At 42.6% G+C, this 18,676-nt stretch overlaps 1 protein-coding gene across 1 annotated transcript in view; it reads right to left on the bottom strand.

Annotated features, from left to right (window-relative positions):
- Positions 1 to 18,676, bottom strand: part of ca16b (carbonic anhydrase XVI b) — a 135,797-nt gene that overhangs the window by 98,446 nt on the left and 18,675 nt on the right. The window contains exon 2 of the mRNA XM_052130884.1: positions 4,636 to 4,722. Coding sequence (XP_051986844.1) covers positions 4,636 to 4,722 — 87 coding nt within the window. The remainder of the gene's footprint in view (positions 1 to 4,635; positions 4,723 to 18,676) is intronic.

Genomic DNA, 18,676 nt, shown 5'->3' with positions numbered 1-18,676 from the left:
GAACGCATATTTGCATAGTCCCAGGGGCCAGCTGTGTGCCAAGGCATCTGTGCTGAAGGGAACCTCGGTCAGAGAGTACCAAAGCGGGCAGTGGGAGGATTCTGGGGAAGCAAACAGGTCCACCTGTGCTTGGCCGAATCGACTCCAGATCAGCTGGACCGCCAGAGGGTGGAGTCTCCACTCTCCCCTGAGTGAAACCTGTCAAGACAGTGCCGAAGGGGAGGACTTTGTACTGGTTTGCCTGACCCTCAAAGGAAAACCGGAGAAAGGGTCTGTGTCGAGGAAGAATCGAGACATGAAAGTACGTGTCCTTCAAGTCTACCACCGCCAACCAATCCTGATGCTGAACGCTTGCTAAAATTAGTCTCTGCATGAGCATCTTGAATTGAAGTCTGTGCAAGGCCCAGTTCAGAACTCGTAGGTCAAAGATTGGCCGCAACCTGTCACATTCTCGGGGTATGATCATGTAAGGGCTGTAAAACCCCTTCCTCATCTCGGCTGTAGGGACAGGCTCTATCGCATCCTTCCGTAGAAGGGTAGTGATCTCCGCGAGCAAGATAGCGGCATTCTCGCCTCTCACCACAGTGAAGCGGATTCCGTTGAACCCAGGCGGGAGCCTGGTGAACTGAATTGCATAGCCGAGTTGGACGGTCCTGATCCAACAGCGCGATGGGTTGGGGATGCAATGAGGGACCACTCCATGCGAGAGGAACCAAGTGACTACCGACTACCGCACGGGGCCTCGCAACCAGGCAGAGCCTTTGGCCTTTTGAACAGCCTGGAACGGAGAGGAAGATCTTCGTCCTCAAATCCCATGGAGACCATCACATCGGGGGGGTGTTTGTGCCACGGCTGGGAACACGGAAGCGGTGGGGGCCCAGTTCCATGGTGCTGTACCTGCCAAAGAGAGCTTGTGGCCAGTGGTTGTGATAACGATGGCCAGGGAGACTGAAAATAGAGCCCAGGGAATGAGGAAACTACCCTTTTATGGAAAATGTGGGATGAATCCTTGGTTGTAAACAAAATTTTAATGAAACAAAGGATTCTCCACCCGACTTTCTGGCGGGGGAAGGAGTGGTTTGCTTAACAGCTCCTGTAGTGCAGTTTCCTGAGTCCCATGGCTGCCCGTCTCAGGGGTGCTTCGAAGCCTTCTTGGGGTAATCATCGAGCTGCGAGGGTTCGAGGGGGAGCGGAGGGTTCCACTCCATGAAGGCGAGCCATGACCGCAACGTAGCCATGGTCATGTCCTCGCAATGTGTGTGTGTGTGTGTGTATGTATACACTCACCTAAAGGATTATTAGGAACACCTGTTCAGTTTCTCATTAATGCAATTATCTAATCAACCATTCACATGGCAGTTGCTTCAATGCATTTAGGGGTGTGGTCCTGGTCAAGACAATCTCCTGAACTCCAAACTGATTGTCAGAATGGGAAAGAAAGGTGATTTAAGCAATTCTGAGCGTGGCATGGTTGTTGGTGCCAGACGGGCCGGTCTGAGTATTTCACAATCTGCTCAGTTACTGGGATTTTCACGCACAACCATTTCTAGGGTTTACAAAGAATGGTGTGAAAAGGGAAAAACATCCAGTATGCGCCAGTCCTGTGGCGAAAATGCCTTGTTGATGCTAAAGTCAGAGGAGAATGGGCCAACTGATTCAAGCTGATAGAAGAGCAACTTTGCCTGAAATAACCACTCGTTACAATCAAGGTATGCAGCAAAGCATTTGTGAAGCCACAACACGCACAACCTTGAGGCGGATGGGCTAAAACAGCAGAAGACCCCACCGGGTACCACTCATCTCCACTACAAATAGGAAAAAGAGGCTACAATTTGCAAGAGCTCACCAAAATTGGACAGTTGAAGACTGGAAAAATGTTGCCTGGTCTCATGAGTCATTCAGATGGTAGAGTCAGAATTTGGCGTAAGAGAATGAGCACATGGATCCATCATGCCTTGTTACCACTGTGCAGGCTGGTGGTGGTGGTGTAATGGTGTGGGGGATGTTTTCTTGGCACACTTTAGGCTCCTTAGTGCCAATTGGGCATCGTTTAAATGCCACGGCCTACCTGAGCATTGTTTCTGACCATGTCCAACCCTTTATGGCCACCATGTACCCATCCTCTGATGGCTACTTCCAGCAGGATAATGCACCATGTCACAAAGCTTGAATCATTTCAAATTGGTTACTTGAACATGACAATGAGTTCACTGTACTAAAATGGCCCCCACAGTCACCAGATCTCAACCCAATAGGGCATCTTTGGGATGTGGTGGAACGGGAGCTTCGTGCCCTGGATGTGCATCCCACAAATCTCCATCAACTGCAAGATGCTATCCTATCAATATGGGCCAACATTTCTAAAGAATGCTTTCAGCACCTTGTTGAATCAATGCCACGTAGAATTAAGGCAGTTCTGAAGGCGAAAGGGGGTCAAACACAGTATTAGTATGGTGTTCCTAATAATCCTTTAGGTGAGTGAGTGTAAAATATATATATATATATATAGTGTGTGTGTGTGTGTGTGTGTGTGTGTGTATGTATATATATATATATACATACATACATACATACACACACATATGTATGTATGTATGTGTGTATATATATACACACACACACACACACACACACACACACACACACACACACACACATATATATATATATATATATATATATATGTGTGTGTGTGTATGTGTGTATATGTATATATATTTATATATAAGGAAGGGCTCTGCTGTACTGCCGATGCACCCAGGGGTGTTGCTAGACACAACTGTAGTGTGTGAGGGGGAGAACCGCTGCAGTGCGTTGTAGAACCAGCAGCTTGCAGCAGAGAAGCGATGAATGGAACGGCAGGAAGTATTTAGCACACTGCTCGGCTCCGAAGAAGAAATCTGAATGTGTGTTTGCCTCGGCACTGCTTTTATACCCATATGTCCGGGGGAGTGGCATGCAAATCTTTACTGAGTGCACATTTTAAAGTTAATTTGAAACATGGTTGTTAAATCATATTCGTGTTACATAACTTTTTAAGTAAATAAAGTTGGATAATCTGATACATTTGTGTATATCTAACAAAGGTTTTTTAGTTATGCTGACATAAAATTACTACAAGTTGAATTTACTTAAAAAGAGTGATGCAAAAATGCTACATACAATTTTTTTTCAGTAACGATCCAATATTCCTGATGAATAATCCTGTCCTTAATTTTTTCTCATTAAACAAATGCAGAAATATGACACATCAAGGAAGTAAAAGTGAATGCTATTTCATGTGGATAGAATTGCTCAGATCATTTGATCTTGCAAGAATGTATAAGAAATGTTTGAGTTTACAATGCAATGTCTGACTTTTGATTGCAAACTGTCTTGGCAAACCAACAATTCTGTTGACTTTGCTGAGATCTTTTTCAGAAAATTCTGAAAAGCAGGAGACTTAAGCAAAAGTCCATCACTTTGCTGTTGCAATTGAGATATTAAAGTGATCTTATTTGTGATTTTTCTTTACTATGGGAACAACCGCAACAAATACTTGCTCTGAAAACAGTATCCTCTGACATCGAGACCATTGGATCATGGAAATGACATTTCAAAAGTGCTGTATTGCCTATTAGAGCATACACAATGAAGGAGGAACCCTCGCAGGGTTTGTCGAGCGAGTTCACATGGAAAACACATATGGAAACACAAATGAAAAGAGAAGCACCATTTAAAGATCATTCCCTGCTAAAGGGCTGCTGGAACTGCAGGCATCAATGTTCCTCATGCCTTTGAGCACCAACAGAAGTCTAGAAGAACTACTACCACTGATCTGTCAGAATTGATGAAGCAAGCAGTTCAGCTGCCCAAAGGAAAGAGAGAAAAAATCAGAAAGAAAAAGATAAAGAAAAAGGATGAACTGGAAAAAAGAGAGACTTTCATGAGAAAGTTGAAGCACTTTTCAGCGTAAAAAAACATTATTAGTTATTACTAACCACCCACAATTCAATTTAATCTGTCAAAAAAATAAATAATAAATGACTGACGTAATGCTGCACTGTTTTTAAATTAAGTTACTGTCATTCTTTTCAGTGCAAACATGCCTCCTGAAAATTAGGCTTATTATACATTGCATCTTATTCACAAAACTGTACTATTTGTGTGGTGCAATTAACATCGAGGTATTGGTGAGTTCCACTCTGAGTTTGAAATGAGATAAGATCAGTTACTATTCACAATCATTGATTGGATATCTGCCAGTGACATGGATTGATTAATTTTTAAACACTCAATAAGAGCCCTAGAAGTATGAAATGCTAAATATCCAACCATCTTAGGAAGATCCTGCTTAGACGTTAGATGTCTAATCGATTATGTTAAAATTCCCTGTCTAGGACAATGTATTCAACATTTTCATTGATTTTGTCCAGTAGCTCCCAAAGTGGCCTTTTTTTCTGGTACAAAACCTGTAAAACTAATGGACCATACCCACCTGCAGGCTTTCTAAAGGAAATAGGTTCATTAAATTTCCCAATAGGGCTGAATCCCCACAGATGGACAGGCTTAAGCTCAGTAAACATTGTTGCTATTGCTTACTGATGCTGAGCACGCATTATCATTGTTTTTTGGTTGAAGGATACAATGACTAACCTGAATATGCCCAATAGGGTTCCCCGGTCGCTCTCCGCTCCCTTTGACTGGCTGAGCTCCCATAATCCTCCATTTCCACTTGTGAGGCTATCAGAGATAAATCAGATGGCATCATAATGGAGACTTTCCACAAACCATTAAAATAATCAATGCAAAACATTATCACAAATGCAATATTATACACCCTGGAATACGGAAGGAAATATGTTTCTTAGAAGTTGACAAATGGGCATGGAAATGATCTATTTATATTACATCAATTGAAGCTAAATGTATTTATTTGTATGAGGGAATTTTTTTTATTTCTAGATAACATTGATGGTCTCCATTTATTTTATGTTTTTCCACCACTTGTAATATAAAGTCATGAAAACAGCATGCAAACTGATAATAATACAATGTGAAACATGCCTCTCAAAGTGGATTTAGATGGACTTTATCATATCACACTTAAAAAGGTTTTAAACTATTTTGAAATTATTATCAAGTTAGACTCCCAAATGCTAGCATCCTCAGAAATAAGTAAAGCTTTAACGTATCACATGCTTATAATGCTTATATAAGTTGCTTGGTTAAAACCGTCTGTTAAATGACTAAATGTGCATGTCATTAAAGTAATAGTTTACCCAAAAATTATAATTCTCTCATCATTTCTCACCCTCATGCTGTCTCAAACTCATATGATTTTCTTTCTTCTATGAAACATAAATTAATATATTTAGAAAAATATATGATGTGTTTTTCGTCCATACAACTCAAGTCAATCGGGACCAAAAATTTCAAGCTCAAAAATGGACAAAGGCATCATAAAAGTAATCCATATGGCTCGAGTGGTTCAATCAATGTCTTCTGAAGCAATACGATTGCTTTGGGTAAGACCAGACCAGAATGTTTGTCCCGATTCACTACAAATCTTGACATCCGACCCAACTGGAACACAGTGCAGGCTTCAAGATGGTGATTTTTTTGTCATTGTATGTACATCAATATGATGTTAATTTTCTAGTGTTTGCCATCAATCTTTCAGCCTCTGTGGTACATTTTAAAAGTATCCCAAAAAAAACCTCAACCTACGACTCTATCATTTTAACTCACATCTGCAGTTTTAAAATAGCCCAACTGGCCGTGAAAACCATAAATCTGGCAACACTGTATCTGGTTAGTGTACAACGCTCTACACATTCTTCAAGTGCAAGGAAGTGTGTGAACGAGCTTCGCACCAAAAAAGATTGCAGATGTAAAGATTTATACTAAGTAAGGACATAAAACGTTGGTCTGTTTCTCACCCAAATCCAATCATATCACTTCAGAAGACATGGATTAAACCACACGAGTCACATGGATTATCTTTATGCTGCCTTTTATATCCTTTTTGGAGCTTGAATGTATTGAACCCCATTGAATTGCACTGCATTGATATAAACACATCATGAATCCTCTAAAAGTCTCTCCCCATAACTCATTATTTGGTGAGAAAATGTAATAGATTTTTAACAATTGAATGGAAGTTCACATCCTGTCATGTTTAAAAATAGCCCATATTACTGTAGATAAAGGCAATATATTGAAAAGTTTACTTTGATATGTTTCTATTTTTCACAGTTCATGATGAAAAGAGTCCCATCACAGGACATCATTAATTTCTACATTTTACTTTACATTGTTAAAACAAAAGCAAACTATTTGAATGGATAGTTTTATATTTATGGACACAATCTGAGTACTTTGCTGTCTAGCCAAATTATAAAAGTATACCAGAAAACAAAATATTGCCATTTTTCCTATAAGGACAATACAATTACGTCACATAAACTGCCCTTCTACAATCATGATTATGTTGTACTATACATTGCACTGCGCATCTGATACTTTAGCAGCACTCTGCATAATAAAAGCTCATGTAACTCCTAATGCACGTATTTGTCGTGTATGTAATCAACATAATCTTGCACTGGTTCAATACCGTCTCGAGTTCTCGAAGTGTAGGGAGAAATCCTACCTGCATACACAACTCACTAGAACCGCTCACATGCAGTGACTCTCGACGAAGTAATCACAAGTAATAATAACACTAATAATAACACTCAAAGAGTTCTCAGCGGGGCTCTAAACCTGTGAAAAAGCTGGCACTCTCCTCTCATTAGAAACACTCACACTAGCTAAAGTTCCGGTTGCCTTAACCAAAGAAATGCAGGATTTGTTGATCTCAGAAGTAGTAGGAGGTCATACTTGACAAACAGAAAGTTTATTTTTGATCATCAGACCTCTTTTGCACTTGTCTAGCAAGTAAGAGTTCAAGAGTCAAAGAAGGGATATATGGAATTTAGATTAAGATTTGTTTAACAGAATTCAATTTTATTTTGTGCTTATACAGTGCTTTTAAAAATATATTCAGACCCTTGACCAATTCTCTTAATTAACATCATTGATATGTAATGATATTATATTTTTATTTCAAAGTACTGAAGTTCTAAATCGAAAATATACTTTAATAGCACAGGGGCATAGGAATAAATTGAAATGCGGTGTGTGGAGGGCACATTCACAAACTAATCAACTTGGCTCATGAATATTAATAACATGGCGTAAAGCTCGTCCAGTAGTCTAAATTCCTGTAGGTAAAGGATTGCAGCTCAACTTTTGAAATTTAGCATTACACCACGGCACATATTGGCTTAATTAATTGCTTGTGTATTTATTTTCACACATTTGTTAATCACTTTGGATAAAAGTACCTGCTGCTGAATAAATAAATGTAAATGTAGAAAATACTCTTACTTTAGAAAATCTTACTGACTTAATGAAAAGCAAACTTGACATGTTTTGATCAATTTGGAAAGATTTGTTTAATTCTTTGGAAAATGCTGACTTTTACATCATATGTAATTGTGTATAAATAATATAACTAAAGTAAAAAATGTTAAATTCATAAAACAGTTTCCATCAAATTAAATTGTGTAAACTTTGACAAAATTAAATTAATAAAACTTCAAATCTTGTTTTTTATTTATATAAGTATTTTTAATATCAATTTATTTATTTTGTTAATGATTACTCAGTTCCCTTCCGAGGGAACTCGCACTGCGTCGTTGAAAACGACACTTTGGGGAACGCTCCTTAGCGTGCGCCTCTGAATTATGAATGAAACTATTCCAATCTTGATTGGTGTTGCGTCATGACGTAACATGTGACGGCATAACCGGATGCATAAAAGTGACGCCGGCACACAAACACATTAGCTTTCGCTCTTCAGCAAGCGCTCTATGTCTATTGTTTGTCTTATTTGGTGTTGTTTGTCTGATTTAAAAATTTTATGGCCACCGAGCAGTTCAAGAAGTGCGTGCACCCCTGCCCTCGTTTCATTACAGGTAGGGACACGCACGCTTTATGTGTGAACTGTTTGGGAGCGCAGCACGCACAGGCAGCTCTCGAGGGATCTGCCTGTGAAAGTTGTGAAGCACTACCCATGAGAGTGCTGCGCTCCCGGTTGGCGTGCTTTGATGAGCACGGTCAGGCTCGCGTTCCCCACGGATCTGGTCCCGCGTCAGTTGAGGCAGCGCGGCGGTTGAGATCGTGGGGTTCGCAGCGTGATCTTGCAGATGAGAATGAGACTGCTACGGCACTTTCTCATTCTTCGTTTGAGGATCCCGAGCCTAATTTGAGTGGTGCAGAAGCCCGCGTCGCGGCTTCTTCTGCCCACGATCAGGTCCCAATGCTTGAGCTCTCTGCTTCCGAGGAAGTGGATATGCTCCGCATTGATGCGGACGACCGTGAGTCAAGCACGCCTGTTCTCGGCCACGCTTATGAGGAGCTGGTTGAGGTTGTGACGCGTGCCGTGGCCAGACTTAACATTAGCTGGCCACAAAATGAGCAGGGAACACTGGTCGGAAGCAAATTAGACGAGCGTTTCCTGCGGCACACATCACAACCCCAGCGCCGGGGTTTGCCGTTTTTCCCCGATCTCCACAAAGAGATCTCGAGATCGTGGGATAAACCACATTCGTCCCGTGTCTCCAGCCCCAGTGTGGTTTATTACAGCGATGTTTTTGGGGCACGGGATATGGGCTATGGGAAGATGCCTGGTGTGGAGGAGGCTTTAGCCGGTTACCTCTCTCCTGAGTCGGCATCTTCCCTTAAAACCCCGGCGCTGCCTAGTAAGCCCTGCATAGATACATCTGCATTAATAAGCAGGGCTTACATGGCGGCTGGTCGGGCTGGTTCATGCCTGCACTCAATGGCGATTTTGCAGGCGTACCAGGCCGACCTCCTGAAAGATTTAGGGGCCAACTCCCGAAGATATCGCAGAGTTTCCCAGAGCCACAGATCTGTCTCTCCGGGCCACTAAAGAGACGGCCCGCGCTATTGGCCGCTCTATGGCAGCTATGGTGGCCACGGAGAGGCATCTGTGGCTAAATTTGTCGGGCATAAAAGAAAAAGATAAAGCTTTTCTGCTTGATGCTCCGCTCTCGCCCTCTGGCCTGTTCGGCGACGCCGTTACATCGGTCGTCGACAGGTTTCAGGAGGCGAGGAAACAATCTGCGGCGTTCAAGCAGTTCCTCCCCCGTAGGGCAAAGTCTAAATCAAGTAGGGTGGGGCAAGCAGATCAGCCCCAGCCTTCAGTCAGCTCCTCGCACCGCGCAGAGCAAAAGGAGAGCGTTTCCTCTAGAGCCCCTCCTCCAGGAGCTTGGCAACAGAGGAAACGCTCCCAGCGGAAGCCCTCCAGCCAGAGGGGCGAACTGAGGGATGTCCTTAAGGCTAGGAGGGCTTCGGGAAAGAGGTCCTAACCAGGGTGGTAGAACCTCGGAGGGCTGTCCCCCCCGCTGCAGAGCAACCGAGGTTGTTCTCGCAGCGGAGTCCTCAGGGAATCGGTGTCGGTTTCCCGCCATCTCTGACGCTTCGGGCCACATCAATTTCCAGCGAACGCACATCGTGCCGTTCATGTCAAAAAATAAAAAACACACATCAATTGTGGTCACGAGAACTGTGTCGACTAAATCCTGCCAGTGTCGAGAACAGTGCTCGGAAAACACCCGAGACCAGCCTCGAGAGGCTGGTTCCCTTAGTAGATTTTGTAGAGGCATGGAATCATCTTCTCAACAAAAATAAGGGTACAGACTGCAGTTCGAGCACCGCCTCCCCAAATTCTCTGGGGTGGTGCAGACTACAGTGGTTCCGGAGTGGGCTCAGGTGATGGAACAAGAAGTGCAATCTCTGCTGCTGAAGGGGGCCATAGAACGTGTTCCTCATTCAGACAGGGAGTCCGGTCTTTACAGCCGGTACTTTATAGTTCCAAAAAAGGATGGGGGGTTGAGGCTGATTTTAGTTCTCAGAGTTTTGAACCGGTCTCTGAGGAGGTTCAGGTTCAAAATGCTTACTATTCCTGTCATCGTGAGTCAGATCAGATCCGAGGACTGGTTTGTCACGATAGATCTAAAAGACGCCTATTTTCATGTATCCATCCTTCCATGTCACAGGAGGTTCCTGAGGTTCGCTTCGGGGCTAAGCTTACCAATATCGGGTTCTTCCGTTCGGCCTAGCACTATCTCCCCGCACGTTCACCAAATGTATGGATGCAGCTCTTGCTCCACTGAGACTTCAGGGCATCCGCATACTCAATTATATCGACGACTGGCTCATTCTGGCCCAGTCTCGAGAAATGGCGGTTCGGCATCGAAATGTCGTCCTTTGCCACATTCGAAATTTGGGGTTGAGACTCAACACAGAAAAGAGTGTGTTACAACCATCCCAGTGCACAACGTTTCTGGGTGTTGTGTGGAACTCGGTTACGATGCAGGCACGCATGTCTCCTGCACGCATCGAGTCCCTTATGGCGATGGTGTCCAGGTTAAAGCTAGGCCAGGCCATCACTGTAAAGCGATTTCAAAGACTGCTGGGCCTCATGGCAGCGGCATCCAACATTATACCTTTGGGCCTTCTACACATGAGGCCCCTCCAGTGGTGGCTGAAAGCCAAGGGGTTTTCCCCCAAGGGGAATCCATTTCGTATAAGCACAGTAATGCGCACATGCCTTCGTTCTCTGCTAATATGGAAGAAACCTTGTTTCCTGTCCCAAGGACCAGTGTTGGGAGCGTCATGTCGCCGGAAAACCGTTTCGACAGACGCCTCCCTCACTGGCTGGGGCGTGGTCATGGACGGCCGCTTTGCCAGGGGTCTGTGGCAGGACCATCATCATTCTTGGCACATAAACTGTCTAGAGATGTTGGCTGTGTTCAGGGCTCTGAGGAGCTTCCTTCCAGACATCAAAGGTTACCATGTCCTAGTACGTTCGGACAATACATCAGTGGTAGCTTATCTGAACCGACAAGGGGGACTCAGATCGCGCCCTCTGTGCAGACTGGCGCATCAAATAATTCTTTGGTCCCAAGGGAAAATACTGTCTATCAGAGCAATGTATATTCCAGGGGTTCAGAATCAGGGAGCAGACATCCTGTCGAGGCAGGGGCTGAGGCCCGGGGAATGGAGACTTCATCCAGAGGTGGTGAAGTTGATTTGGGACAAATTTGGACCATCGGAAGTGGATCTATTCGCGTCTCGAGAGACGTCCCACTGTCCACTTTGGTTCTCCCTCTCACATCCAGCCCCACTGGGGTTGGACGCCATGGTACAGGCTTGGCCGAGGCTTCGCCTGTACGCATTTCCCCCGATCGCTCTGCTCCCGGGAGTCCTGGAAAGGGTCCGCCAAGAGGGCATCAGTCTACTTCTGGTTGCCCCGATGTGGCCGGCCCGAGTATGGTTCTCAGACATAATTTCACTCCTGATAGCTCCGCCATGGCAGATTCCTCTGAGGAGGAATTTGTTGTCTCAGGCAGGGGGCACAGTTTTCCACCCTCGTCCAGAGCTGTGGAAACTGTGGGTCTGGCCCCTGAGGGGGTTCAGTACCTAAATGCTGGTCTATCAGCGGGGGTGGTTGAAACCATACTTAACTCTAGGGCTCCGTCTACTAGGAGATTATATGGCCTCAAGTGGAATGTGTTCTCCACTTGGTGTAGAGAACATGAAGTAGATCCAGTCAACTGCCCGGTGGCTTCAGTTCTGCAGTTTCTTCAAGATCGATTCTCTGCGGGTCTCTCCCCTTCCACACTTAAGGTGTACGTGGCGGCCATTTCGGCTTTCCATGCACCACTGAGTGATGGGCCTCTGGGGAGGCACCAGCTGGTCATTCGTCTTCTCCGTGGTACATGGAGGATGAGACCGACAACCAGGTCCAGGGTTCCTGCCTGGGACCTGGCGGTGGTTCTCGAAGGGTTATCCCTGGCCCCCTTCGAACCCCTTCAGTCGGCTTCGCCCAAGGACCTGACGTTCAAGATGGCTTTTCTCTTAGCTATTACCTCTCTAAAGAGGGTGGGAGATCTTCAAGCCCTGGCAGTAACACCAGCTTGCTTGGAGTTCAGCCCCTGGCGGAGTTAAAGCCATTTTGCACCCGAGACCTGGCTATGTGCCTAAGGTGCCTTCTAACACGGCACGGTCTCACGGTCCTGCAGGCTTTTCATCCTCCACCTCATGTGTCGGCAGAAGAAGAGAGGCTCCATTTGCTCTGCCCTGTCAGAGCTTTGAGCGTTTACCTCGAGAGGTCCTCTTCTTGGAGGAGGTCGGACCAACTGTTAGTGTGTTTTGGGTCACCTAAGAAGGGGCTCCCTGCCTCGAAACAAACCATTAGTAATTGGATTGTTCAGGCTATTATCTCGGCCTACAAGGTGCGCAATTTGCCTTCACCTTCGGCCATAAGGGCTCATTCAACTAGAGGCATGGCGTCCTCTAGGGCTCTCTTATTGGGAGTACCCCTCCAGGAGATCTGTGAGGCAGCCGGTTGGGCTACCCCGCACATTTCATCAGGTTCTATAGTCTGCACCTCCCTAGTACGCCTGGCGCACGTGTGCTCTCGTCCTAGCTGAGTGCCTGAGTTCAGTTTCACTCTAGGGCAGGCCTTTTTTCGGTGCGTGGTCTAGTGGGCATTCGTTCCCCAAAGAGTCGTTTTCAACGACGCAGTGCGAGTTCCCTCAGAAGGGAACGTCTCGGGTTATGACTATAACCCTTGTTCCCTGAGAAGGGAACGAGACACTGCGTCGTCCTGCCACGCCCCTCAATGCCTGAGAGCGGCTTGCTTCATCGCTAGGCTAATGTGTTTGTGTGCCGGCGTCACTTTTATGCATCCGGTTATGCCGTCACATGTTACATCATGACGCAACACCAATCAAGATTGGAATAGTTTCATTCATAATTCAGAGGCGCACGCTAAGGAGCGTTCCCCAAAGAGTCGTTTTCAACGACGCAGTGTCTCGTTCCCTTCTCAGGGAACAAGGGTTAGAGTCATAACCTGAGATGTTCAGTTTGGTGGAAATATTTTATGAAATTGAAATTCTTTAAATTTTACATAATATAATTAGAGTATATGTACTGTAAATATGCACCTTTATTTAAAATGGACTTTTAAAATAATTTTATATAATATATATATATATTCATAAAAATATAGTGATCAGTTGGTAAATCTGGCCAGGTTATTCAGAACAGATTAGATTTCGAATAGTGTCAATGACTCTTAATTGGACTGAGATCTGTGCTTTCACAGGGCCGTTGTTGGACCTCAACCTTTTTTTCTTCGTGTGCCATTTCAGTGTTAATTTGTTCTTCTATTTGAGATCACTGTCCTGAAATATTAACAATTTTAAAGCAGACTTAAACAAGTTTCCTTGCAGTATTTCACACAAACCATTCGTCCATTTGTGCCACCCTCCCATGCAGGCGAGTCTTATGCAAAGCTTCTGATACGGTTGACTAGTGCACCTTTACTCTGCACTCAGCTACTGAACTCTGTACGCTGCTTCAAAGAGATTATTTGTGTCTTTGTAGCTTCACTCACAAGTCTCCATCTTCATGCAGGGAGTTGAGGGACTGACTTTTCTAGGCAGAGTCTGGATAGTTTGATGATGTACAGTAGCTTCCACTTTCTGATAATTGAACAAAAAGTGCTCTCTAGGACATTTGTGGATAACACCCCCACCCCCCACCCCACCCCCTCAATGGAACTGTTCAACAAACAAACAAAAAAATGAAATAGAAAAAACTTTCTTTAATTTTTATTGCATATTTTTTACACAATGAAAATGAATGGTGACTGAGGCTTACATTCTGCCTTTTCATTTAGCATTCCATGGAAGAAAGAAACACATTAGTTTGGAACAAAAAGATGACAGAGTTTTAAATTCATTGGGTGAACTATCAATTTAACTTTTTTGGAAAGGCTTTTTAGTCTTCATTTTTACAGGTATCTTAGTTATATTACCTGTCACAGTTAACTGTAAGTTTGAATACTTTATTTTTAGAATATTTATATATTATACATTTCAATGACTTGTAATTCTGTTAAAGTAATGCATTGGTTAAGGTCATGTCCTAACACACAATGTGATACATCAGCCAGTGACAAAAGCTATCACTTACATGTAAATCTGAGATTTTGTCCTAATCAGCCTAGGTGGCGACAAGTGACGAGTAACCTGATATTTTATTTGTCGCTCTGTATCTATTTCAGCTGTGTTATGCTGGGAGGGAAGCCCTGTCTACAGTGACATCTTATTGGTCAAAATCCTTCTTCACATAAATGCATATTAAAAATGTGTTCTGTTTAGCTCTGTTTTATGGCATTGCACAATTCACAGCATTTTCTCTTTTATAGTAGATTGACAAATTACTTGCCACTGGAAACGTAAGTTAGGACACAATTTAGGGTGTAAATACTTGCAACAAGTTGTTGGGCATGTGCGAGAAGTTTATAGTACCATAAACTGCAAGGAATGATTACACAGAATCAAATATATTGAAGTATACACTTCCCGTAGTGTAGGGATGAGCACAGACATTTTGAGGGGCAGGGACTCTAAACCTTTTAGAGGGGTTTGGGGGGTGCACATGCACCTCAATTTATTTTTTGCTATAGTGATTTTTATGTATATATTTTTTGCCTTTTGTTACTTTTAAAGCTTAAATATATGTATTAAAATATTATGCTTAATAGCCAAATTATTTTGTATCCATAATTATTTTCCAAAATATGCTAAAGATGAAAATATAAATGTTGGGATAAGTTAAAAAAATCCACACCTTAGGTTTAGGATACATTCACCTGTTCAAAATGTTTTTGTGGATAAGAAATGCATTGTGTTGAACACAAAAAGCACAACTGTAAGAAGATTCAAAATATTTTCCAACCATTCTTTTTATTAATGGACTACAGGGAGATTTGGTCTATAATAAAAAAATAATAATAATAGTAATTATATAATACAATACTGTATTATACGAATTATTGAGCCAGTTTTAGTAAAGGATTATAATGTCTGACTTTATGCAAACAACTTTATAAAGCCTAACAAAGTAATTTAATTTGGGTGAGCAAGCTTTCATTTTGGGTGGCATTTGCACACCCTGGAACACTGGTCTGTTGGAGGGGCACCTCAGCAAAAGGGCAGGGGCTCAAGCCCCTAGAGCCACCCCCTCTACACGTCCCTGCCGGAGTGCATCAGACAGATGCATGCTGGGCTGCACAGAAAAGTTTTTCACCTCCAGACATATTAATAATTTAAGCAGCAGTACCCTAAAAGTACAAGTATTCCAAACTGTGTCTCATTTACCCCGCTATTCTCCCTATGGTTCTTAAAAGACTTTAGTTATCTTGCACTGTGTGTTTCAAAGATTCTCAGTTAGAAACCCAGTGTTTCCTCAGGACAATTAAAAACCTGAACAGCACTATGACTTTTCATGCTCAACTGTGTGGTTTTGAAGAGCTTCCAATTTCCTGCTTTTTACAGTAGAACCATATGGCAGATCACATGTCAGAAACAGACTGGCGGTCTAGTGCATTTATCAGTACATCTGGTAATAGCTTGTTATCTGAAGACTTCACCCAAAAATGAAAATTCTGTCATCTTTTACCTTTTTCTTCTGTCAAACACAACGGGAGAATGTTCACACTGTACTTTTCCATAATATGTAAGCATATAATTATATTTTGGATTTAATAGTAATTAATAATTCAATCTGATAGTTGCAAGGAGTGGAAATCCCCCACAGCAGTATCTATTAAATCATCCAGTAATAATAATTGATTATCCTAAACAGCGCAGCGAAAAGTAACAGGTGCCATGTGACAGCACTGTCTATGTGCTGCTTAAGCAGTGGTCAGGACTTCTTCTGATGATAATGATAATGAAAAACATAACTTAATAAACATAGTGAGCTTGCCATACCGAAGGATTTGAACAGACCTAAGCAATTAAAAAATTGCAGTTGCGTGGTGACCCCCTGGGACGTGGTGCCCCCGGGCATCTGCCCGATTGCCCATATGATTAATCCGGCCCTGATGACCAGGCGCTGACAAGCCTAACCATTAGAGTCTTATGGATTACTTTTAAGGCCTTGATACGCTTCCGGAGAATTTCTTTGTTCATGGGTAAAAAGAAATTCTAAACAGCTGAGCGATGGTACATACTGTTTGCGAACATTCAGACACCTGCCACACCACTGTGGGAGGCGTTTAGAATTTAAATATAAGAAGGCACAGTAAAGCCTTAACTAATGTGACATTAAAATGTGTTATCAATGACTTTATGCCTCATTCTATGAGTAGAATTCACATTAGATTAGTAAAAGAAGCTGTACCACTTAATGATGATTGAAGTAATATATATCCAGTACACCATTTTTAATGTGTCTTGTTTACAAACTGAATTCATGACGCTAACACACCCTACCCGGCCATTATATGCATCAGTTACACTGTTATCATAATTTATGATGACACTAATACTACTGCAAAGATAGGTGATAAAAGAATCTTAATGATTAGAATAAAGACAAAAGAATGGTGACAGAGGCATATCTTACTTTGGGCATATGTGTGAATGGCTTTCACAACCGAATGAATGGGCACTTGAGAGTATTTGAGTAGATATTATTCCTTTTGTAGATTAATTAAACAAACCATAAAAAATCTCATGTCATGGACTTGGAAAATGTCCACGATCGTACAAATGTAGATACTGTACATTTACATCAGCTCGCTAATAACTCTATGTAATGCATTCTGTGTGTTCATATTGACTCATTTTGACTGACAGAACAACATAAACAGAATTAACTGTCGGCCTCAAGGTAGGCGGAGCTCCAGGCAGGGGTGTACTGGGAAGAGAAATCGGCCCGGGATTTTACATAGAAACTGGCCCAAAAGGTTGTGTGCTGTCCTTTTCTGCATATCGTTGCCCCCTTCGGCATATCGAGGTGACGTTTTGTGGCCCGTTCTGCATAACGCAGCGGCTTATTTCAGCTTGGTCCCGGTTCTCCCGATGGCCAGTCCGCCCCTGATCGCCCCCAAAGTGCGTCGGCCCACTGGGAAAATGCCCGGTATGCCAGATTACCAATCCAGCCCTGGCTCCAGGTCACACCTAACAATGACGTGGACCAATGGCAGTAAGAAAGTGTTTAGCAGCCGATAAGAATTTTGCCTAAAAGTTTCCCCCGGCCAGCTGTTACGAACCAACGAGACGAACACTGCCTTAATGTGCTTGTTGGAGCTTCAAAATTTTGTTACCCATTCAGTTGCATTGTGAGGACCAACAGAGCTGAAATATTCTTCTAAAAATCTTTGTTTGTGTTCAGTAGAAGAAAGAAAGTCATACACATCTGGAGAGGCATGAGGGTGAGTAAATGATGAGGGAATTTTCATTTTTGAGTGAACTATCCCTTTAATAGTGTTGGGAATCAAGAAACAGCTCTTATTCTCAGCCAGTTAAAAAAAATGTTTTTTATGACTAAGTTCCTTTATTGGTTCTTGAACATGCATTAGTTTGCCATCGTGTATGGGACACCATGCTAAATACTCCAAAAAGTGTTTCCTAACCTATCATTCAGAGGCACTGCAACATCCCTAGCAGCACAAGACATTCAGCGCAACCAGTAGTCCGATTCCCGAATGAATGACTCTTATATGTAAATTCATTTGATTCTACAGTGTGAAACAAGCAGTGTGACTAGTGTCGTCTGATTTATGAACAAATTAATCTTATGAGCCAAATTATTTGAAAATCCTGCATTAAACATAATGGGCAACAAGCCTAGTCCGATACCTGAAGTCGATTCTTTTGAATCTATAGTGAGAAACATAGAGCGTGACCAGAGTAGTCCAATTACCAAACAAACGACACTTATAGTCTGATTCTTTTTAATCTACTGCATGAAACAAACAACGCAACCAATGTAATCTGATTCCCAATTGAATGACCCTTATGAGCCGATTCATTTGAATCCACAGCTAGAAACAAACAGCATGAAATTTTAACCGGATTTCCAAACAAATTACTTTTATGAATTGGTTCCTTTAAATGTACATTGCAAAGATACAGCATTACTTCCCAAACTAATGACTCATATCAGCCGATTCTTAATAGTGAATGAATTTAGTGAATTTAGCAGACTTTTTCAGTGACTTGTGAGTCAACTTACTGAACCACAAGTCATTAATTTCACAAAAACTGTTACTGAGTTGTGTGCTTAAAGCTTGCAAGATTTCAAAAGACAAAGGTACTAAAAAAATAATTAAAGGAACTGTTAAGGAACCAAAATTGGTAAGAGGAATCTGAACTGGAATCGTAAAATTCCTTATGATGCCTATCCCTATTATTAAATGAAAATCTTGGCTCTTAAATAAAAAATGTAGGTGAACTTTTCCTTTAACACACCATTATCACATGTACTGATATACACTTTACCTAGCTTGGTAACCACTTAAATAGTACACCTTCCCAATGGATCACTTTGAAACAAACTCCATCTTCATCTCAAAGCTGAAGTGGAATTTTTTTTATTTATTTAACTTCAAAGTGTCTTAAAAGTGACTCCGTCTCCTGGGTGAAGACACCCTAGCGCTGCTCGTCTTGCATAAACAGATTTTCCAATCCTCTGCTCTGCTCTTGCCCTCACTTGCATCATTACTTCGGAGATTAATTAGTGGCTGCACCTAGCCGAT

Source organism: Xyrauchen texanus, chromosome 7 (genome assembly GCF_025860055.1).
Source record: "Xyrauchen texanus isolate HMW12.3.18 chromosome 7, RBS_HiC_50CHRs, whole genome shotgun sequence".
NCBI lineage: Eukaryota > Metazoa > Chordata > Actinopteri > Cypriniformes > Catostomidae > Xyrauchen > Xyrauchen texanus.
This window is presented reverse-complemented; position numbering and strand designations above follow the sequence as displayed.